This window comes from Saccopteryx bilineata, chromosome 2, assembly GCF_036850765.1.
Source record: "Saccopteryx bilineata isolate mSacBil1 chromosome 2, mSacBil1_pri_phased_curated, whole genome shotgun sequence".
Taxonomy (NCBI): domain Eukaryota; kingdom Metazoa; phylum Chordata; class Mammalia; order Chiroptera; family Emballonuridae; genus Saccopteryx; species Saccopteryx bilineata.
Window position 1 is genome coordinate 304,830,479 of NC_089491.1, and position 23,937 is coordinate 304,854,415.

Consider the following 23,937-nt stretch of genomic DNA (forward strand, 5'->3'; position numbering starts at 1 on the left):
GTAGTGTCCTGGGATCTAGCACTTCGATGAGAAAGCTGCAGTGGCCTCAACTTCTCCGTCCACGCCGCAGGGCAGAACGCTGCACCGCAGCACAGAAGGGAGAAACCCTCACACGTCGGCTCAGCAGCCAGAACGTGGTTCCCGGGGAGGCCCTGGAGCGCACCACCGCTTCCGTGGGCCGGAGATAACGACCTCCGGCCGCCGAGGTCCCGCATCCCCGGCAGCGTAGGTGCAGAGGGTCGGGTCGCGCGCCGCACAGACAGTGACTGATTAGTAGCTGGGCGGAGAGTGACTAGTGGTGGGTATCAAGGGGGCGCCCGCCCCGCGCCCGCAACCCGGGACCCGCGAACCCGGGGCTGGGGGGAGCCGCGGCTCTCAGTTCTGCAGGGAGCGGCTCCTCCTTTCCCGCCCCCAGAAGTGACGCTGCGGCTACGGCGTCCGGGAGGGGCCCCGAGGCGCGGGGTGGGGGGTAGGTTCGAGAGGGGCAGCGGCCGCGGCCAAGAACGCCGAGCGCGCGCCCACGGGTAGCGGCCAGACTACCGCGTGCGGGGGCGGCAGGGCGGGGCCCGAGGAGCGGCGGCGGCGGCGGGAGATGCGGGTGGCTGCGGACACCCAGTGGGCTGGGCTCGGCCGCCGCCGCCTTCTCCGGCTCCGCCGCGGTGGTCGCCGTGGCTGCCGCGCCGTCCCCGAGGTCCCGGTGTGAGGAGGCGGCGGGCGGAGACCAGCGTGGTGTTCGAGGCGGAGACCTGGAGGGAGCCCCACGCGCGGCGTCGGTGAGCGGCGCGCCCCGTCGGGGTCTCGCAGCCGTCGCCCCCAGAGCGGGGAGCCGGCCGGGGGGCTAGCGGCCCGACTGGAAGCGGCGGGGGCTGGGCGAGGGGCTGCGGACGCTCCCTTGGGACCCGCCCCTGGGCTCTCCCGCGTGTCCCGCCCTGGCCCGCGTTCCCAGGCTGCGCGCAGGTGGACCCGGGAGCAGCCGCCCCGCTCCTTTCGCCCCATATTTGGTCCAGCGTGTCCCTCGGGCGAAAGGTGGCGGTATTTTTGTTTGTTTTTGTTGGGGAAGGGGGGTGAAGAGGGAGCAATTTTGACTCTGTAGCGACAGGAAGTTGGAAAATGAAAGTACAGTAATTCAGTGCTTACCAAGGCCCGTGAGACTGCGGCGCTTCCTCCGAACTTTGATCTTTCTCTGTGGCACACGGTCACCCGTGTTTCTTCCTCTCCCCAAGCTCGCTATTCATCCGGTGTCAAGTTTCATTTCATTTTCTACTTCTCGGCAGCAAATCTCCTCCCCCTTGGCTTTCTGCTTCACGTGTACCTGGACCGGTAGCTTTATTCCTACGAAGATCAATTGGAATCATCTTTTGGGGGCGGAATATTAACTGGCCTTTGTAGGAAAAAAGGGGTATTGTTGAAGAAAGTAGTCAAAAAATTGACAAACAGTTGGCGATTTCCCAGCCTATTGCCATTTGAAGTTTAGTGCATTTAAATGAAAACTCTTGAGTTTTATTCATCAGAACAGTTCGCCCATCTCTTAGGTGGGTGGGTCAGATCTATCCACTCCCTTGTGGTCTTCCACCCAGCACCCCACTGCGTGCAAAACTTGGTACTTTGATCTTTAGGGCTGCCAGTGATAATTTTTTTAAAATATTCAATATATTATGATTCACCCCACCCCAACCCTCTCCTCTTTGATTTTATTTAAACATTAAAATTGCATAAGTGGAACTGATTACATTCTTTGGGAAGGATTGTCTTCCAGTTGTAAAGTAGCAGTATATTTTAATATTCTCTTAGTATATGCTACTGATTATTTTTGACAACGAGGATGATTTTAATTCAAGATTAGACTTGATACATTTTATAATTGGGTTTCTTTTAAGCAGCATGCTGAATTGGAGAGTTTTTTGGGTCTTAGTTACTGTTTTTGAAAAGCAGTTGGAATATGGGTCACCACAGCAACTAGACTATGTGTATTATAAACATGTTTAGGGCGGAAAAGTTTTCATTTAATCGAGACTTCCTTTCGTTAGTTATTTCAACATGCTCCCTTTTTCAGTTTAGCACAGGAATTAGTCGACTATCTTTGAAGTGGTAGGTAGAATCAATTAAGTTTTCACCATTTAACCCCTCAAAAATCAGATTCCTTCATTTAGATCAGGTATTTCCCTCATACTTCTACTGAAAAAAACCTTTTAAAAATGTAATTGCAGGAAACAAGATTTTCATGAGAAGGAAAATAAAGGTTCTTTTTTAATGATAAGTAGCAAGGATAAAAGTATATATTTAAAATTTTTAATTTATTCATTTTAGAGAGAGGAAAGGAGGGGAGAGAGAGAGAAAGAGAAACATCTATCTGTTCCTGTATGTGCCCTTGAGTGGGGATTGAACCTGCAGCCTTTGTGTTGCTGTATGATTCTGTAACCAACCAAGCTATCGGGCCAGGGCAAAAAGTATATTTTTTGACTCATTTCACCTTTGTAATAACTGTCTTCTGGAATATTTCCCCTTTAATTCTCTTTTATGGCTGAGGAAATAATTGAATTTCACATTAATAGCACACTGTTAGGAACTAAAATGAAGAGGTTCCACTTAACATTATACTCAGAGGTCCCCTAACTTTTCATCCAAAGAATAACCTGATATCAAAATTGAATAAATAATATGTTTCTTTAAAGTACCCTGTGAAGATGTCCATTTTATGTGTTAGTTTTTTGCAAAAGAAAATTTTCTTCCAATGCTTCAGTCCAAAACCACAATGCTCTTTACTCAACAACCTTCTGTCCCAGACACATTGTAAGGCACTAAGGAAGCATCGTTTTCCACAGTAGTTAGGTTCTGCCTCAAGATATCAAACAGCTCAATACATGGGCTCCCCTAATACCAACGGTGCACCTTTTTGTATAATAAACCCAAAGCGCGTGGAAACACCCATATTTTTGGAAACTGCCCATTTGTTTAGGATGACACTTGTGTGCTCTGTGGAGCTGTTGATGTTATTGGTTTTTTGCATGTATAGCTTAGCTGTTATCAACTTGTAGGGCTCAAGCATTTTCTTTTTTTGTGTGTGTGTGGCAAAGACAGAGTCAGAGAGAGGGACAGATAGGGACAGACAGCAGACAGGAAGGGAGAGAAGAGAAACATCAATTCTTCATTGTGGCTCCTTAGTTGTTCGATTGATTTCTCATATGTGCCTTGGGAGGGGGAGCACAGCAGACCAAGTGACCCCTTGCTCGAGCCAGTGACCTTGGGCCCAAGCTGGTGGGCTTTGCTCAAACCAGATGAGCCCGTGCTCAAGCTGGTGACCTCAGGGTCTTGAACCCGGGTCCTCCACATCCCAGTCTGACGCTCTATCCACTGCACCACTACCTAGTCCGGTGGGCTCATGCATTTTCTTTCTTTTTTTTTTTTTTTTTTAAGATTTTATTTATTCATTATAGAGAGGGGAGAGAGAGGGAGAGAGAGGGAGAGAGAGAGAAGGGGGGAGGAGCAGAAAGCATCAACTCCCATATGTGCCTTGACCAGGCAAGCCCAGGGTTTTGAACCGGCAACCTCTGCGTTTCTAGGTTGACACTTTATCCACTGTGCCACCACAGGCCAGGCACTCATGCATTTTCTATGTGATGCTAGGAGCCTGACCAGGCTTGGCGCAGTGGATAGAGCGTCAGACTGGGTTCAAAACGCTGAGGTCACCAGCTTGAGTGCAGGCCCACCAGCTTGAGCATGGGGTTGCTGGCCTGAGCATAGGATCATAGACATAACCCCGTGGTTGCTGGCTTGAGCTCAAAGGTTGCTGGCTTGAAGCCCAAGGTCACTGGCTTGAGCAACGGGTCACTCGCTCTGCGGTAGTTGCCCCAGTCAAGGCACGTATAAGAAAGCAATCAATGAATAAGGTGCTGCAACGAAGAATTGACGCTTCTCATCTTTCTCCCTTTTTGTCTCTCCTCTCTGTCTCTCTCTGTCTCTGTCACAAAAGAAAAAAACTAGGATTTGGTTTTGGGAATTTTTGCAAAAACAAACGGAATTATAAGCACCAAATTTGTAGTAGTCTTTACTTTTTTCTTTCCTCCTTCCTCTTCCCTTCTTCCTTTTCCTCCTCCTTCCATCGTCATTATCATCATCACCATCATCATCAAATTCATACATTCATGCCCCAACTCCTGTTAAGGATTCTTTTTCTTTGCAGCAGAGACAGAGAGAGTCAGATAGGGACAGACAGGAAGGGAGAGAGATGAGAAGTATCAATTCTTTGTTGCGGCTCCTTAGTCTCCTTAGTTGTTCATTGATTGCTTTCCCATATGTGCCTTGACTGTGGGGCTACAGCAGACTGAGTGACTCCTTGCTCGAGCCAGCAACCTTGGGCTCAAGCTGGTGAGCCTTGCTCAACCCAGATGAACCCGCGCTCAAGCTGGTGACCTCGGGGTCTCGAACCTGGGTCCTCCGCGCGCCACCGCCTGGTCAGGCATAAAGGATTTTTTATATGAAGGTGGTATCTGGAATTGTGGATACTGAGTTCTTTGGCTAAGCTAGAATTTACTAGGGAGTAGTTTTTAACAGTTTTAGACTAACAATTGTTTAAATGGGAAACACATGTAAAAAGTAACTTCCATGACAGGCATTAGAAGAAGAAAGGCCTCTCTGGTAAACTCAGAGAAATGACAGGCAGCCCCCTGCCCTGCAATGTTTGATGGATATAATATAAACCACTGTTTTAACCCAGTTTATTTATTTTAGAGAGAGGAGACAGAGAGAGAAAGGGGGGGAGGAGCGGGAAGCATCTACTCGTTAGCAGTTGCTTCTCATGTGATTTGACTAGGCAAGTCCAGCACTTCAAACCTCTGACCTCAGCATTCAGGTCAACGCTTTATCCACTGCACCACCACAGGTCAAGCTTAACCCAGTTTAAGTGAGGTTTTGGCAAACAATGATTTCTATAGTGGGCTTGATTATTTAGCATTAAAATAGCACCTCATAGTTTGAGGTTAATATCTCTTAGTATCTGACATACAATACTTCTTTACAAATGACCATCTGGGGACGTGAATGGCAGTGTGAATGCTTCTGTCCATCAAGGGAAGTGGTTTCTCTAATGAACAGAGTATGTGATCTGTGATGAGAGAGTTGGGTTCATGGCCTCAACTTCTCCATGAATTCTATAACTGTGGGAGGCATCTACCCCCTTCTGTTCTTTATTATTTTACCATCTCTGCTTTTGGACGACAGTACCTCTGTATAAGCAGCTTCAAAGTGACAACTCTGAGAATTATTGGAGGACATTTTGAGTGTCTCAGAAAAGTTATAGAAACCAAATATTTTCCACTTCATTTCCTCATCTCTGTCCCTTTTGGAAGCATACGTAGGTGACTCCTATGGAACCTGTTCTCTGTGAGTTCTGTCTTGTGAGAGTTGAGCTCCTCAGGCCTAACTTTTGTCATATATGTAGTGTTAGTTCGTTTTTAACATCTTTACTGAGGTATAATTCACCTACTTAAAATATAAAATTAAATGGTTTTAGTATAGTCACAGAGTTGTGTAACCACCACCAGAATCAAAGTTTAGAATGTTTAAGTCACCATATTGGAGGGGCTCCCCACTCTTCCCACCCATCCTCCATCCCTCAGCAGCCAGTGATCTACTTTCTATGTCAATAGATTTGCCTATTCTGGACATTTTATATAAGTGGAATTATACAGTGTTTGTTCTTTTGTATCTGGCCTTTCTCACTCAGGATGTGCTCAGGGATCATCCATGTTGTAGCATGTGTGAGTATTCATTCCTTTTTTTGGCTGGATGATATTCTACTGTATGATTGTACTACATTTTTTTTTTTTTATTTCTCTGAAATTGGAAACGGGGAGGCAGTCAGACAGACTCCCGCATGTGCCTGACCGGGATCCACCCGGCACGCCCACCAGGGGGCGATGCTCTGTTGCCACCAGGGCCACTCTAGTGCCTGAGGCAGAGGCCATGTAGCCATCCTCAGCGCCTGGGCCAACTTTGCTCCAATGGAGCCTTGGCTGAGGGAGGGGAAGAGAGAGACAGAGAGGAAGGAGGGGGAGTGGAGAAGCAGATGGGCGCTTCTCCTGTGTGCCCTGGCCTGGAATTGAACTCGGGACTCCTGCACGCCAGGCTGACGCTCTACACTGAGCCAACTGGCCAGGGCCTGATTGTACTACATTTTGCTTGTCCAATTATCAGTTGGTGAACATTTGGGTTGTTTCTGCTTTTAGGTTATTATGAGTAATGCTGCTGTGAACATTCCTATACAAGTGTCTCTGTAGACATATATTTTCATTTCTCTTCAGTATGGAACGAGGAGTGGAATTATGGGGTCATGTGGTAGCTCTGTGTTTAGCATTTTGAAAAACCGTCAGACTTGTTTTCCAAGTGGCTGCACCATTTTGCATTCCCACCTGCTATGTGTGAAGGTTTCTCTTTATCTACTTGGTAACATTTGTTACTGTCTCTTTTTATTTTATTTATTTTATTTATTGATTTTTAGAGAAGAAGGGAGAGAGAGAAAGAGAAATATTGACTTTGTTGTTTCACTCATTCATGCCGTCATTGTTTTTTTGTTTGTTTTTAACAGAGACAGAGAGAGAGTCAGAGAGAGGGATAGATAGGGACAGAGAGACAGGAATGGAGAGAGATGAGAAGCATCAATCATCAGTTTTTTGTTGCAACACCTTGGTTGTTCATTGATTGCTTTCTCATATGTGCCTTGGCTGTGGGCCTTCAGCAGACTGAGTAACCCCTTGCTCGAGCCAGCGACCTTGGGTCCAAGCTGGTGAGCTTTGCTCAAACCAGATGAGCCCGTGCTCAAGCTGGTGACCTCGGGGTCTCAAACCTGGATACTCTGCATCCCAGTCCCACGCTCTATCCACTGCACCACCGCCTAGTCAGGCCGTCATTGGTTTTTTGTATGTTCCTTGACCAGGGGTCAAACCCGGTACCTCAGCATGTCAGGGTGATGCTCCAACCAACTGAACTACCTGGCCAGGGCCTGTCTGCTTTTTGAATTATAGCCATTCTAGCAGATGTGAAGTGGTATTTGGGATGGTTTTCATTTTCATTTCCCTAATAACTAATGATGTTGAGCATCTTTTCATGTGCTGATTGGTCATTTGTATATCTTTGGAGAAATGTCTTTTCAAATCATTTGCCTATTTTCTGTTCGTTTGGTTTTATTAATTGTAAGAGTTCTTTATAATTTTTTGGCTACAAGTCCCTATGATTTGAAAATATGTTTTCCCAGTCTACAGATTGTTTCTTACTTGATGGTAATGTTTGCAGCACAGAAGTTTTAAATTTGAGGTAGTCCAATTTACCTGTGTTTATAGTATTTTAATGGATTGATTTGTTTTCAAGTCCTATCCTGATCCATTGAGATCTCATATCTAGATTTTAAAAAGAGAAGGTTTTTTGTTTTTATGTGAGTATAGTTCAGTTATAGGCTTCATAGGATATGTGCTTATATATAATATTTGGCCAGAGTTTCGGCCCTAAAGAAATCTTCCTGTTAAAACAGGTGTCTTGAAATTTTATGAGGAAAATAAGTTTGTGGGACCATTTCCCTGTTGCTCCATTGCCTAAACCAATGGTTATCAAGTGGGATGAGTTTGCTCATGGGAGAACATTTGGTGGAGTCTGTAGACATTTTTGACTGGGCAGGAGGTGCGACAGGCATCTAGTGGATAGAGGACGGGGATGCTGTTGTACAATGCACAGGACAGCTTCCAGGAACAAAGAATTATCTGGCCCAAATTATCAATAACTGGGAAACTCTGGTAAATAGGAAGAGCCTAAAGCTTGGGCTATGGAAGGATTTTTCAGCTCATGTCTTGATAATCAAATGTAGATTGCTAATCAAATAAAAGGTGGATATATGCAGATGGAATCCCTGTGGACAGAATGGTAACAGAACTTGAAATTAAATCAGGGAACATTTTGCCAAATTATCAGTGCTGCCAATTTATATGCAAATTATATTAATGATAATGGAAACTATTTGAAGGAGAAACACCAGTGGAGCAAAAGTAGATTATTTTGTATAACCCCAGGACACACTGAGACACACACATATACATCTGGCAAATAAATCAACTGGGTTGATTAAATAGATGCTGAAATGGTCTCCTCAGAGAATATAGCAATCATCAGACTACTCCTGTAGTTTATGGAACAAGCTTTATTTCCCAGCAAGACATTTTTAATTAAAAATTAAAAATATTTAAAAAAATTTTTAAAGATTTTATTTATTGATTTTACAGAGAGGGGGAGCCAGAAATACCAACTTATAGTTGCTTCACCTAAGTCATTCACTGATTGCCTGTCGTATGTGCCTTGATCTGGCAAGCCTAGGGTTTTGAACTGCCAACCTCAGTATTCCAGGTCAATGCTTTATACACTGTGCCACCTTGGGCCAGGCACTTTCTAAAAATTTTTAAATTTTTTATATTCATTGATTTTAGAGATGAGGAAAGGAGAGAGAGAGAAACAGAAACATTGATTTGTTGTTTTACCTATTTTTGCATTCATTGGTTGATTCTTGTATGTACCCAGACTCAGGATCAAATCCATAACCTTGGAATGTTGGGAGGATGCTCTAACCAACTGAGCTACCTGGCCAGGATGCCAGCAAGACTTTTCTTTAGCAATATGGCATGCTTGAGAGTTTGGACTCTGGATTTAGTTGCCTGTGTTTAAATCTCAGCTCCACTATTTACTTGTGTGACCTTACTTAACTCTTTTGTGAATTAGTTTTTTCATATATAAAATGAGGCTGCAATAGTATCTGTTGGGGTGAAAAGAAGTTACACATTTAGAGCACTTCACACGGTGCCTGACATAGAGTGTTCTGGAACTGTCGGCCTTTAATGTTATTGTGTCTGTTATCTCTGCGCCTCTTTCAGCTCATTGCTATGGACAGTGCTATCACCCTGTGGCAGTTCCTCCTTCAGCTCCTACAGGAGCCTCAGAACAAGCACATGATCTGCTGGACCTCTGACAATGGGGAGTTCAAGCTTTTGCAGGCAGAAGAGGTGGCTCGGCTCTGGGGGATTCGAAAGAACAAGCCTAATATGAATTACGACAAACTCAGCCGGGCCCTCCGATACTATTATGTAAAGGTAATATACATCCACTTCAGAACAAGAGGTGTTCCTTCTCTTCTGTTGAGTTTATAGGTACTAATATCCTGGTTTATTTATTTATTTATTTAATTGCGGTATAATTGAAATATAACAGTTTCAGGTGTATGATATTATCACTCAGTATTTGTTTTCATTGTGATCACTGTCTTGGTTTATTTTAATCCAATATATTTTATAACTTTAGCAGTCTGGAATTAGAATGAAAGATGGAATTGTTCCAGTTGTATTTCTGCAAACTCTTATTCAGTACCCTACTCCCATTACACGTATTTTATTCCAAATTGCAGTTGTCTTTAAAGAAAAAGTAAGTATAGGGTTGGAATAAGGAAAAGGAAATTTGAGATTCTTGAGAATAAATATTCTTGTATATTTCATGATTTACTTTAAAAATTGTCATATAGCCTGACCAGGTGGTGGTGCAGTGGATAGAGTGTCGGACTGGGACGCAGAGGACCCAAGTTCGAGACCCTGAGGTCGCCAGCTTGAGCGCGGGCTCATCTGGTTTCAGCAAAGCTCACCAGCTTGGACCCAAGGTCGCTGGCTCGAGCAAGGGGTTACTCGGTCTGCTGTAGCCCCCCCCCCAGTCAAAGCACGTATGGGAAAGCAATCAATGAACAACTAAGGTGCCGCAACAAAGAATTGATGCTTCTCATCTCTCCGTTCCTGTCTGTCTGTCCCTATCTATCTCTCTCTCTGACTTTGTCTCTGTTACCAAAAAAAAAAAAAAATTGTCATATATACTTGTTTTTTTAGCTTTACTTAATTTTTACTTTTTTGTTTATTCCAGAGAATACAAATTAATACCCTAAGGCTTAGCTGTTAATACATGGAATTGATTTCTTAAGTTAAAAAATTTTAATTTCTCGGCCCTGGCCTGTTGGCTCAGGAGTAGAGCATTGGCCCAGCATATGGAAGTCCCAGGTTTTATTTTCAGCCAGGGCACACAAAAGAAGCATCCATTTGTTTCTCCACCCCTCCCCCTCTCCTTCCTCTCTCTCTCTCTCTTCCCCTTCCGCAGCCAAGGCTTTATTGGAGCAAAGTTGGCCTGGGCACTGAGGGTGGCTCCATGGCCTCTGCCTCAGGCACTACAATGGCTCTGGTTGCAACAGAGCAACGAAGGCCCTTGATGGACAGATTATCGCCCCCTGGTGGGCATGCTGGGTGGATCCCGGTCGGGCACATGCGGGAGTTGTCTCTCTGCCTCCCTGCTTCTCACTTCAGAAAAATACAAAAATTTAAAATTTCTCATAATTTTGAATATATTTTGGGCACCGACATAAAATAAATGGCTTGAATGGCTAGCACTGGAGGGAGAAGCTGAGGTCTTAATTTCTTTCACCTGTAAGTGGTTGAGCTTCTCAGCTTTGATGTATGGAGGTGGGAGGTAAGCAACAGCTGGAAGTTTTGAAGGAAGTAGGAACCTTAATAGAAGTAATGTGTTAAATTCCTCTTTGCTTACCTAGCGTGTGTATGGCTTGTACCATTGGAATGATTTTAGTTTTCAGGTCAGCAATTTCTGGCTTAATACAGATATTTGGTTGAGAGTGTTAAGCAATTAAAATCTTTCAGCTTTTATGTAAGATAGTCTAGTTGTTAAGACATTTAAGTGTTCTTATGTCCCACAATAGCAGGATCTGTGTTGAGGATGGCTAAATAATTTAGATACTTTTAGATGATTTTGAAGCTTTTAAGTACACTGCTTGTCAAGTAGAGAATGTCATTAGGTCAGCTTCTTCATGAGCTATGGGAGGTAAGATTATAAGAAAATATAAGAATTTTATTTATTATAAGAAAATATAAGTATTTTTTTAAGAATGTTTATTTTATTTATCTACAGAATATCATTAAAAAAGTGAATGGGCAGAAGTTTGTGTACAAGTTTGTCTCTTACCCAGAGATACTGAACATGGATCCCATGAAGGTGGGCAGGGTCGAAGGAGACTGGGAAGCCTGGAGCTTCAGTGAGGCCGGCGGCAGCTCCAGAGAGGCGGAGAGTGGAGGGAAGGAGAAGCCTCCTCAGCCGGGCACCAAGACCTCCAGCCGCAATGACTACATACACTCCGGCTTATATTCTTCCTTTACTCTCAACTCTCTGAACTCCAAGAGGAAGCTTCTCAAATCAATAAAGATTGAGAATCCGGCTGAGAAATTGACAGAGAAAAAATCTCAGGAGCCAACACCATCGGTCATTAAATTTGTAACAACACCTTCCAAAAAGCCACCAGTTGAACCCATTGCTGCCACCATTTCAACCAGCTCAAGTATTTCTCCATCTTCAGAAGAAACTATCCAAGCATTGGAGACTTTGGCCTCCCCCAAACTGCCTTCTGTGGAAGCCCCCACCTCTGCCTCCGGCGTAGCTCCCGCTTTTCCCAGCCCACCTGCTCTGTCCGTGTCCCCTTCCTTCCAGGAGCCTCCAGGGACGCCCTCCCCACCGCCGAGTTCCAACCCAGACATCGACACAGACATCGATTCTGTGGCTTCTCAGCCCATGGAGCTGCCAGAGAACTTGTCGCTGGAGCCTAAAGACCAGGACTTGGTTTTGCCAGAAAAGGACAAAACAAACAATTCATCAAGATCCAAGAAACCCAAAGGCTTAGAGCTGGCGCCCATCCTGGTGATCACGGGCAGCGACCCGAGCCCGCTGGGGATGCTGAGCCCGTCCCTCCCCACGGCCTCTCTCACGCCAGCTCTGTTCTCACAGGTACCTCGCTGTCTCGTTAGTGCCACTGTTGTTTGCCTTCACTCGCCTTTTTAAACAAATCCAGATTTATAACCTCAAGTTTTTGTTCTGCTGTTTAGGGTTGTCTTAGAAAGATTTGTGTATGACCCCCTGAAAGTAACCCAATTCCTCACCTCAATTAGGATGGCAAAAATAGAAAGTTTGGAGCACTGTGTTAAAAAAATTCATTGTTTTATAAATAATTATTTTGGTTTTCCACTTTCTTCTAAAGAAAATAAGTATTTTTTCTCTCTGTTTTATAAAACTGGTTGCTATCTTACTTAAAAAATTAAACAGGGGTAATCTCAAGTTAGAAAAACAATTGATCCAGCCTTGGCCAGGTGATTCAGTGGATAGATCACTATCCCGGTGCACCAGAGTCACGGGTTCGATCCTTAGGGCACATCTGAGAAGCAACTGAGTGCACAACTAAGTGAAACACCAAGTCAATGCTTCTCTCTGTCTCCCTCCCCGCTCCTTCCTCTCGGTCTCTGTCAAATAATGAAAAGTATATGTATATTTTTTTAAAGTGAGAGGAGGGAGATAGAGAGACTCCTGCATGTACGCCAACAGGGATCCACCTGGGAGCATCCCCAGTCTGGGGCCGATGCTTGAATCAGCTGAGCTATCCTCAGCACCCAGACCTGACGCTTGAACCAGTTGAGCCACTGGCTGTGAGAGGGAAAGAGAGAGAGAAGAGGGAGAGAGAGGGGAAGAGAAGCAGATGATCACTCCTCATGTGTGCCCTGACCAGAGATCAAACCTGGGATGTCTGCACGCAGGGCTGACACTATCCACTGAGCCAGCCAGGGCCTTAATGAAAACTTTTTAAAAAAAGGAAACAATTGCCTGACCAGGCGGTGGCACAGTGGATAGAGCGTCGGACTGGGATGCAGAGGACCCAGGTTCGAGACCTCGAGGTTGCCAGCTTGAGCGCAGGTTCATTGGGTTCGAGCAAAGCTCACCAACTTGGGCCCAAGGTCGCTGCCTTGGCTTAAGCAAGGGGTCACTCTGTCTGCTGTAGCCCCACGGTCAAGGCACATATGAGAAAGCAATCAGTGAACAACGAAAGTGCCACAACGAAAAAAATTGATGCTTCTCATCTCCCTTCCTGCCTGTCTGTCCCTCTCTCTGTCTCTGTCCAAAAAAAAAAGGAAACAATTGATCCTGAGAACTTTAAGAAAAAGAAATGGTTGATGTTGAATAGCAGTTTCTAGTTACCTCAGATATCTCTTAACTTGCTTAAATATAACATTTAAATGGATGGATTACTCATAGACCTTCTCATTATTGAGGAAAAAAATATGTTTATGACTCAGTTACCCATTCTTTTTCCAGTACTGAATTCAGACTTGTTTTTCTATTTGGGAATGACCCTACAAAGGTCAGGTTAGGAAATATTTTTACCTTGATATATTTATTTACTTATTTATTTATATTTTATTTTAAGACTTTATTCATTTTAAAGAGGAGAGACAGAAGGGGAGAGGAGCAGGAAGCATCAACTCCCATATGTGCCTTGACCAGGCAAGCCCAGGGTTTCGAACTGGTGACCTCAGCGTTCCAGGTCGAGGCTTGATCCACTGAGCCACCGCTGGTCAGGCACTGACCTTAATCTTTCTTAAGTTGTAACTAGTTTCTGAGTTTTTTCCTCATGATAAAATTTCAGACTTGGAGAGAGTTTGAGTGGAGAGTGGGACAGTATTTGGGTTCAGGGCTACTTTTGTATTATTATTTTATACAAAGGTAAAACATAATGCTGACGTGTCACTCAGTGACTGTTTTTGCTGTGTGTGTTGCAGACGCCCATACTGCTGACCCCGAGCCCCTTGCTGTCCAGCATCCACTTCTGGAGCACCCTCAGCCCTGTCGCTCCCCTCAGTCCAGCCAGACTGCCAGGTGCTAACACCCTTTTCCAGGTAAATGACGTGGCGGCCTGTCTCTTGCATGGGGGCATGGTAAATGAGGAAAGGCAGGCAAGCCGTATCCCACTCTTCAGTGTAAGCATTATAAAACTTCTTTTAAGAATACTGTTTAGTTTGTTTTTGAATTTCTAAGTGTTAATTTGCTAGCCAGCAAATAGCTCAGATAAATAGTGACAGCAAAGTTTCCTTTTCATTGTTGACCACTACATACATTTGAGTTAGACCAAGAACTGTTCAATACTGTAGTAGATTTTAAACCCACCCATTTATTTTGTCATTTTAAACTGTAAAGATCCTCTTTTATTAGGAAAAAAATGTACGTATAATATACATACATATATTAAAACACATATATACATATATATTTTGGGGGGATTTCTGCACATAGGTTTAACTGAGGATTAAAAAAATAGAGAAAACTCTTGAAAGTAGTATATCAGATATTCCCATTCCTTCTTCAGGATTTATATTTATCAACATTTAAATATATATTTTGAAAAATGAATTTTGTATTATCTTTCAACCAAAGTCTTACAGCTTTTAACTATTATTTTTCCAAAAACATCTAGATCTTTTTAACTTGTAGGTTTTTTTTATGGTTGATTCATTTACTTATTCAGGGGTGACTCCCTGAAAGGTTTTCTTAGAGTTTTGTAATTTTCATTTGTTCTTTTGGAACAAATGCATTTTTTGACAAAAAGTTCTAAATTACTGAATAGGAAGTGTTAAGAATTTTCCTTGTTCCATTTTTCTTTGCCTCTCGCAAGCCAGAGCCTGAGCTGTAGAGTGACCTGAGACCTTAGCAAGGTCGTGGTGCTCAGGGAGCTTCAGCCTGGACTCTCCCTATGGCATTGGTCTCAGAATAAGTGATGGGGAAGCCTTTTCTAGGATGAGCGCCCTGTAACTATTTGTACCAGTTATAAATAGAGTTAACATTGGGTATCTGTTGCTAGACCTCTTTGACAGCCTGTGATCTGCTTTATATTGAATATACTCTGTAGTGCATGTTGTCATTTACTGTACTTTCTAAAACCTTCATCTGAAGTTCAGTGCAATCTTGAGTATTTGTATCTAGGGTCTGAGGGAAGGTGTAGGTTTGTGCTTCCCATTCATCAAGGAGGCTGGAGAGTATTAATATCTAACATTCTCTTCATTAAAGTTTTTGTTATGACATCATGGCAAAAGTTACCACCTCTGAGCCACTGCTGGTCACTGTCATGTTCTGCCTCAGGAAAAGTAGAAGGGAGAGAAAGTGAATGTTGGGGTTGAGTAAAAGGATGATAATGTATTTTGTCTTCTTTCACAGTTTCCTTCTGTTCTGAACAGTCATGGGCCGTTCACTCTGTCTGGCCTGGATGGACCTTCCACCCCTGGCCCATTTTCCCCAGATCTACAGAAAACATAACCTATGCACCTGCAGAATGGGAGAACCAAGGAGAAACAGACTCAACATGATTACATTTGAAGTGAGCAATGGCTGGTTCCACCATGCTGATAATAGACTGTTGTGATTTTTGCCATTCTCATTGAAATTCCCTTTTAGGATTCCCTTTCCATAATACTCAATCGGACTGTGTTTAAAAATGCCTTAATTGGAGTCGAAACTCCACCTCCCTCTTTTTCTTTCTTTTTCTGAAAAATATTTTGAGCTTTTTTTTAAAGAAATTTTTGGTGAGGTTTAGTGACTAGCTGTGCTTTGCAAGAGCAATTAGGAACAAAGTTACTACTTCTGCCTTATTGAGACCCTTTGAACCAAAAGGAAAAATCACACTTTGAGTATATTATTTAAAGAAATATTAGTTAAATGAAATTGGCCGTATCTCAGACTAAGTACACTCTGTTGAATACTGGTAACTAAGAGTGAGCTGTGCATATGCAGTGGAGGAAAAAGAATCATGTGTGTTCACACAAAGACTGGAGCAGTGCTGTTGGTTCTGTTTGCTGTGTACTCTAACATGTGTGAAGCACCTCCGCAAAAAGGCATCTTATTTACCTTTATTCAGGGTGGATCTCAGCCACATGTGTCATCTTGTCTGAACCTGTCCACAGAGCACGGAGCTAGTCTGTTTCAGCACGGGGAGGTTTTTAAGCCTGGGGTTTAAGACAGTGTTTGGAACAGCCAGTGAGAATATGGGACCCCATGTCTAGCACAGAAATGTCAGCTGCTCTCCAGGTGTTACGGTCACACACCCATGGAAGACGGCGTGGTACATGGTGGCTTGCAGGAGATGAACTGAGGTTTTGAAATTTGGAGGCATCTCAAGAGTAAGAGATTCCAGTTGAATAACTTGAAACAGGTGGGGCTTTTCCCAGTTAGAGGATACCCAGCATGAAAGACCCTTTCTCGTTTCTGTTCATTTTTACCTCGTTTTCTACTGTATGTTTATCTGCTTTTATATTTGTCTGTAAGAGGCCATGATAATTTTAAAGATGAAATTAGGAAGATAAAAAGTAAAGTGGAACCACCAAATCTGTAGTGAGGTGAAGATGTACGCATTTCTTTGAATTTTTCTTTTTAAATTAGGCACAGAGTTCATTTGGAAATGTTTGTGCATAGGGACTGGACTGTTCATATTCATAGTGAAATGCTTCGGCCTTTGTATGTATTACCTTATGGTGATCAATGCCAGGTGCAGGCAGCTTTGTTGATCCCCCAAAATGAATTGATAGCAGCATCTCAGTGGAATCTTTTGAAAATTTTGGCTTTAAAGTTCGTGATTAGATAGTAGGTGGCCACTCCCCTCACCACCACTGTGTCCACTTAACTAGTCTTTTAACCGTAGGAATAGTTTCTGTAAATTCGGTTGCATGAACTAAGTGGGATGAGGGAGTCAAGACTTCAGGGCTCAAATGACACTGATACAAAAAACCAGCATCTTCCAGATGTATAATACTTTAAATGGGTTTATATACAGTGTGGAGAAACTCTCATGGAGGACTTCTATGCTAGTTCAGTAGCAGTGGAGGGGCAATATTCAGGGAGCTGCCTTTGAGTGTGTAGTAGTGGAGACTCGTCACTGCTTCATCGGTGGCTCTCCGCGGAAAGATCTGTTCCCAAGATGTGCAATAGCAGTGCTGAAAGGTGACCGTGCTCAGTAGTCACGTGGAACAGACTTACTGGACTTTCCCCCATATTGAATCATTTAGTTTGCATGCCTATTTGAAATTAGACCTTTCAGCTGCACTTTGGAATAGTTTTATTAGGTTAACATTTTATACATTAAATAAGTAAATATTGATGGATTGACTTAACTAGATATTTAAAATTTTGAAAGCACAAAAATTATTTTATCTTTTGGAATAAAAGGAGAAAAGCCATTGTTTTATTTTCCCAGATAATTAATAATTAACTGTCTCAGTACAGGGGAGCCTGGGAAGCAAGGACACCATGAAAACGGAGTCAAAGCAACTTCCTAGGAATGAGTTTTAGTGGGTCCTCTGTCTATAAACCTGTCTGGAAAGCCTCTGAGAGGTGTGGGCCTTAGGAGGCTGATGATGATCTGGCTTTGTCTTTGAGATCAATTAATCTGGGGAAGCCTGTGTGTGTGTGCATTTGTGTGTGTGTGTGTGTGTGTGTGTCCTTTTTTAAATGAAAGTTTACAACCTTTGCTCAAGTGTATGAGGCAGACCATTCTATTTGTAAACTACCTCCTTCCTGGAAAAGTCTCAGCTTCTTATTTCTTTTGAACATTCACAGAATTCTTAGCATCCAAAGGTGACATACCACTTCAGGTCAGTCTTCACTGGAGACACTTGTATTTGGTAGCTGTAGTTGGTATCCATCACTAGTCACTTTGCCAGGATGAATGCTGGTGGGCAAAAGTAGCCTAAGTTAAGATTGGGGAGCAGGTTGAATGAGTTTTTGAGACATCTACTGTGATTATCTTAACTTTCCATCTGCTCTAGTCTGTATCTATTCGACTGTATGCTGGAAAATGTTTCACTAGCAGGCTCTCTGAAGGGGAAAAGAGCTCTTATATGGTAGCCTCTGCTGATTTCCATGATGTGAGTTATTCCCCGTGTGGCTGACTTTAAGCTACATCACAGCCGTACCCTCCGCCAGCAACCCCCTATATTGTTCCATCCTGGAATGGGTTTTCACATAATTTCTAAAACATATTTTTGTTCATGTGTTGATTTTTACAAATACAAAATTAAGACAATATTTCTGACTTTAGTAATCTTTTTTTCCCATAGTTTGTCACAGTGCTTTTGTGATGTTAGATTCCTCATGGGATATTTCGTGTGTTCAAACAAAGGTGAAAAATGTCCATTGATTTTTAAAAATGTGTACATGATGGAATAATCCAGAAACCCTTAAAAGGTCAACCATAGTTTCTTAGAGTTAAAATATAGGTTTAAATTTTCCACTTTTTATGGTTAAAAAATAGGTGTTTTTTTTTTCTTCAAATTTTGATGGAGAAAGTAAGCCCATAAGCGTATAGTAAAAGAGTACTGCATATTTTTTTTTAACTGGAAGAATTTCTTGAAGATTTACATACTATATTAGAGATCAAAAAGACAGGACTGACTGTTGAATCTATTAACCAGCATGACTTCTAGTATTCTCCATACTGTGTGTCAGTTAGGCTTACAGGGGGAAAGCCATCAGAGGCGTGGAGTCTGGAGCTCTTGACAGTGTTACTTCAGTTCCATTCACACCCGGTGGTGCGTGATGTGCAGTCTAATGACATCATTTCATCCTGATCTCAAGAGTTTGTGTTATGATGCTAAGTTCTAAAAGGCAGTTTTGTATGTTTCTGGTGAATTTAAGCACATTAGAGATACTGATTGGCATTTCAAAAAGCAGTCTCCAGCCTGACCAGGCGTTGGCGCAGTGGATAGAGCGTCGGACTGGGATGCGGAGGACCCAGGTTCGAAACCCTGAGGTCACCAGCTTGAGCGCGGGCTCATCTGCTTTGAGCAAAACTCACCAGCTTGGACCCAAGGTCGCTGGTTTGAGCAAGGGGTTACTCGGTCTGCTGTAGCCACACGGTCAAGGCACATATGAGAAAGCAATCATTGAACAACTAAAGTGCCACACAAAAAACTGATGATTGATGCTTCTTATCTCTCTCCGTTCCTATCTGTCTGTCTCTATCTATCCCTCTGTCAATGAAAAAAAACCAACAAAAAAAAGTCTCCAACCCTTTTCAATACACACTTTGATAAGAGTTTTTGAACACAAAAATCTCCTTTTGCAAATTCATATGTATATGTGCTGTTATACACCACTATACTAAAGTAATATGTCATTATAAGATATACACAAAACTAGAAATAGGACAGTTTGAACAGTAAATCTTCAGTAGAAGTTCTAACATCCCTTCCTGCACCCAGTGGGTTGTCTGGCAGTATATATGCACGCTAAAGACCACTGACTCTCAGGATATTGCTTCTCAGTCTGATCTTGAAAAAACAATGTGGATGCTTTTGTGTGATGTATGGAAACATCTTTTACATATTTGGTTTGATTTTCATGTTACATCTCTAGTAGAGATTTTGTATTTCAGGATAGCTTGTCATCAACTTTCTGAAATGTCATATTCTTTTCATAAGTTACCCAGTAACCCATTGCCACGTTTTCCAGAGCTTCCTGCATGCTATTTTGGACAGCCTGTTGACTCCGCTTTGTATTAGGTATGACTCAATAATGCTCGATAGTGTACTTTTATTTTACTAGTCTGCTTACAACTTTTTTTGGCCTTATTAGTATTATATTTTACCAAGAAATCCAGAATTATTTCAAGTTGTTTTATGTTAAATACATAACCTCCATTTTATTGCTGCATTCATGTGTTTTTTTTTCTCTCTCTCTTTATTTGTAACATTTCAGCATCTGAAGAAATACTTTTCTTGATGGGTCTGTTCTGTGTATCACTTCATTTACCATAGATACTTTATTTATCCATGCCAGAAACTTAGAACTGTTCTGAGGGCCCTTTCATGGCTGTTTAGTAAACAAGTATGGAGACAAGTGCAGGTCTCTGTGCAAACCTGGGGCTCTGAAGAATGACCAGACCAACAGGAAGGGTAGGAAGGCTCATGACGTGTGCAGTCTGCTATCTGAGGCTGTGACCGAATGTATTATTTCTATAAAGGAATCGAGAAGTTAATTGTCTAAGCTATGGCAGTGAAGTGGGGGTAAACCATAGTTGTATTTCTTTAGCAGACACTCTGACCAGAGAATGGGTTCTGTGGAAAGTATTTTGTTAGTTACCTTCTTGGTTTTGGTCCAGCAAGTAAATGTTTTGTTATTGTTTTTAGTGCCGCTGGCGTAGCCTGAGACAAGGTGCTCTGTTATTCCTCTTAGGTCATCAGAATTCTGCTTACTGAAGTCAGTGTTTTAATCTTAGAATTTAGAAATCTTGTGGGTGGTAGTGTGTTGAGCAAGAAAAGGAGGCGGTTTGATTTCATTTCTCATACTTGGTGGAACCTGTTAGTATAAAAGTCATGTTTTGACCTGTAAACAGAGAGATCTGAAAGGTGGGTTGTTGCTGTAGTATAAATGTTCCATTTGAAGCTGGCGGTTCCTTCAAGCTTCTTTTCTGAAGAAAAAAACCCCAGCAATTGTTTGACAGCCTGCCAGAATATAGCAATTTTGAGGGCACTGCCATTCACACTTAGCCATTGTGAAAGATAGGAGTGCAGAGCAGTTCGAGGAAGAGGGGAAATGTTGGTTTTAAACTTTCTATAGAAACCAGGAAGTTCAAGCTGTTGTTAACATCGTTTAAAATGAAACCCTTAAGAAAATTCATGAGGGGTACAATCAAACACAGTAAATCTCTTGAGCTCTAGTCTTTTCAGTATAATATACATCAGGAAATTTTATGAGGTTTAAAATACTATTTTTAAATAATTAAGAGACTGGAGCATTTTTTCCCAAGTATCCTGATTTATTGGCTGAGTGCATGCACACGAACGTGTGTGTGTGTGTGTGTGTGTGTGTGTGTGTGTGTATAAATAAATATGTTTTTCAGAGGGAATATATATTATTCATCCTCTAGGATTGCTCCTAGGGTATTTTATACTAAAACTTAAAAAATTGGGTGCACTTTGCAATTGCCACTTTTAAAAAATTAATACCTTGCACATTTCAGTTTTTTAAAATGCATAGAATCATAGGCTTTAAAGACTAATTGCTTGCCAACATGTTAGAACTACAGCGCTATATGTGACACATGCTAAACAAAGTTGTCTTCAACTGTTTTCAGGTTCATGTATTACTGAACAGATAAGGATGTTCGTCCTTAAAATTTCTAGATTTACTTTTGCTTTTGTGTAAACCCCTTATTGCTCTGGGTTCTAAGTTACTCAGAGGGGAGGGTTACACTAGAAGTAGTATTTCTGAAGTACTGATCTGACCATGAACTGGTAGAATAGTGGAGGAATTCTGGCATTGTAGCTTACTTTGTCCTCTGAGACTGTACATAATAAGTATTAGCAGAAACCTCAGATATCTTGGGCTGAATGTTCTCAACTTTGCCTTGTTTTCCATCTCATAAAGGCCCATTCTGGTTCTTGTCCCTTCTAAGGATTCTGAGCCATGCTATGACAGGCCTGGGATCTCCTGGATGGGGGTGTGGGGTGGGGGTGTCCTGTGGCCGGGCCAGAGTTCTAGCCGGTGAAGTCATTCAAGTATCCCTGGAGTTCAGGGATGGGAATGCCACATATTGGTATTAAATCACTTGACACTTCTTTGGGCACCATCATTAGCACTGTTTTGTTTTTAATAACTGGAAGCACTTAATGATTATTTTGTTTAATTTTAGTTTATGGATATTGAGGGTCAGGGAAGTAAGGTTTATTTCTCATTTATGTTTTCTGGAACTTAAGACCATTTGGAGAAGGGGTAAATGGATTACCTAATGAGCCGTTCTGGGCTCTGTACAGTGTGCTTTTTTGCCTAGAATTTTTAAAAAATAATTTACAAGCTTTTAATATTCTGCTTCATAGAAATGTGTGACGTTTAATGATTTGCAGTTGATGGATTATACTCAATGTTGTAAACTATCCCATTTTAAGTTTCTCTTCTGTGTAATCATTGTTGTCTGTTAAGGGGACACAGTTCCTTTTAAGATGTTTTTTTTTTTTTTTTTTTTTGAGGGCAGTCATACCAATGGCCTTTGTATGTACATTTTATTCATTGCCTATGTGATAAAGTAGCATATTTAATGAATGTCCCTGCTGAGTGTCAGTAGAAATCAATACAATTAACTTCTGATTACTTGAGGACTATTTACTCAGCTTGGCCACTCGGTCTTCTCTGAGTGCCAGATCTGTTTCTTCACGTTCGCCATTTAGCAGTTTCATTTATGTTTGTGGGTAGGGAAAATTATATATGAAACTCAGCCTAGTCATTGTGCTACTGGTTAGCTTTGGTTTGAGGCAATATAATTTTTGGCTAAAAGTAGTTTTTTACAATTATGCTCTTTAGTCACCAAATAATCAAGTAAGCTAAAAATAAAAAGTGTGTATCTCTTTGTATTTTTCAGAACAAACGATTTTTTTTTTAATGAGTGCTCTCAGATCTTCAAGTGTGGACATCATTTGAAAATTAAATGCTGTTAAAGAATCAACCTTTCGTTTTTATCCATTCAATCTATTTTACAGAAGAAAAGTCTGCTGTGGTGTTGACACAGATTTTTTTTCATGTCAGTGTCTGAGTTTTAGGATACTGGTAATAGGAACTTGTCAGGGGACTTTTCTTAGACCTAGATCAACTCATCTGGGAAGACTGTTACTTCATTTTTTATTCCCGCCCTCTTGTTTACTTCATTGAAATCTGTCTTTCATAATATCCAGCATCCACCGCTTTTGTATAAATAGGATACTTAAATATAAAATGCAAGTGCATACCTACCCAAAGGAAAGAATAACTGTTAAAGTGTCATTAGTAACTTGTCTTAACTTCAGTGTAATTTACATTAGGAAGACTTTCCAAGTATTAAAATCACTTTGTTTTTCCTTTAAAAAAGCAATTAAAATGATGGTAACTGCTAACATTTATTAAAATTACATTAATCTTGATGTAATTGAGAGAAACTGCCATCTCTTCTAGCTAAGCAGTCTGACTTAACTAACCCATTGGGATATAAAAGGATGTTGTTTCAAGGTTGATTAGGACGATTGTAGCTAGAGTCTTGTGTTCTATTTATTTGCAACGAAGAAACTTGACGCCAGGTTTAGGTAGGTGAGAGTGAGGATGTGCGTGCATCTTGAGGTCTTTATAATATACGCTGCTTTTCAAAGAAAAAAGGTGTAGTTGATAACTCAGTGCATCTTCAGACATGGTAAGGGTTGCTCTGAATAACTAATCAGGTGATTATTTTTTCTACCGCTTCAGGTTTTTTGCAAAAATTTTATTCTGTAATGGTGATATGCATCTTATTAGAAGGATGATACATTTAAAAAAAAACTTTTATATGAGAACTGACAGGAATTTGGTTTGTAAAATGGCAAGCTGGCTTTAAGCACTATAGCAAATTTACTAAAGTCCAAAACTATATAGATATGTCGATAGATATATGTGCAACTAGATATGGACAATTGTATTTTTTTAAATAAATATTTTTAACAACATGACTTTCAGAATCGACTGTTCATTTCCCTCCTCCAACATCTCTCGAGGCAGTCCCCGGTATTGCGTTTCATCCGTGCTAATGCGGGCAAGGAAAGAGTTCCGGTTCCCCAGTGGTTATCATTATAAAACCTGGCCCTTATCTATTTGATGTGTATCTGCATTAAAATATTTAGAACCAGAGCTGGGATAGGTGGTGAAAGAGGAGACTGGAAAATGAATGTTCAACTGAGACTCATGGACATAGATAAAAGTGAAGGACCCGGGGACGGGAGTAAAGAGGGACAAATATGTGCTAACGGAAAATGATTTGACTTTGCGTGACGGGCACACAGCGCAATCAACAGTTCAAATGCTGTAGAGATGTTCACCTGAAACCTACTCTTATCCATCAGTGTCACCTCATTAAATTTAATTTCAAAATAAAAGTTAAAAAATTTTAAATGATTATTGATATAGAAGGAATTAAAAGAGAATTGATTGGCTGTAAAAGTTATTCACCATGTGAAATCTCTTTATTTTTAAATTTTATTTACATTATTTTTTAGTGTGGTTGGGGACAGA

The 23,937-nt window shown here is 41.7% G+C and overlaps 1 protein-coding gene across 2 annotated transcripts; it reads left to right on the plus strand.

Moving 5' to 3' along the window:
* Positions 1-460: 460 nt before the first annotated feature.
* ELK4 (ETS transcription factor ELK4) lies at positions 461-23,375 on the plus strand. 2 transcript variants are annotated; one of them, XR_010729384.1, is made up of 6 exons: positions 461-773; positions 8,907-9,122; positions 10,984-11,850; positions 13,671-13,787; positions 15,100-15,259; positions 22,289-23,375. XR_010729384.1 is itself a non-coding variant. In XM_066261550.1 (5 exons), exons 2-5 carry the CDS (start codon positions 8,916-8,918, stop codon positions 15,196-15,198), a joined length of 1,290 nt encoding a protein of 429 aa, XP_066117647.1. In that variant the 5' UTR covers positions 461-773; positions 8,907-8,915; the 3' UTR covers positions 15,199-23,375. The 2 variants fall into 2 exon arrangements, 1 of the variants encoding a protein (XP_066117647.1); XM_066261550.1 differs by having other exon boundaries at positions 15,100-23,375.
* Positions 23,376-23,937: the final 562 nt, after the last annotated feature.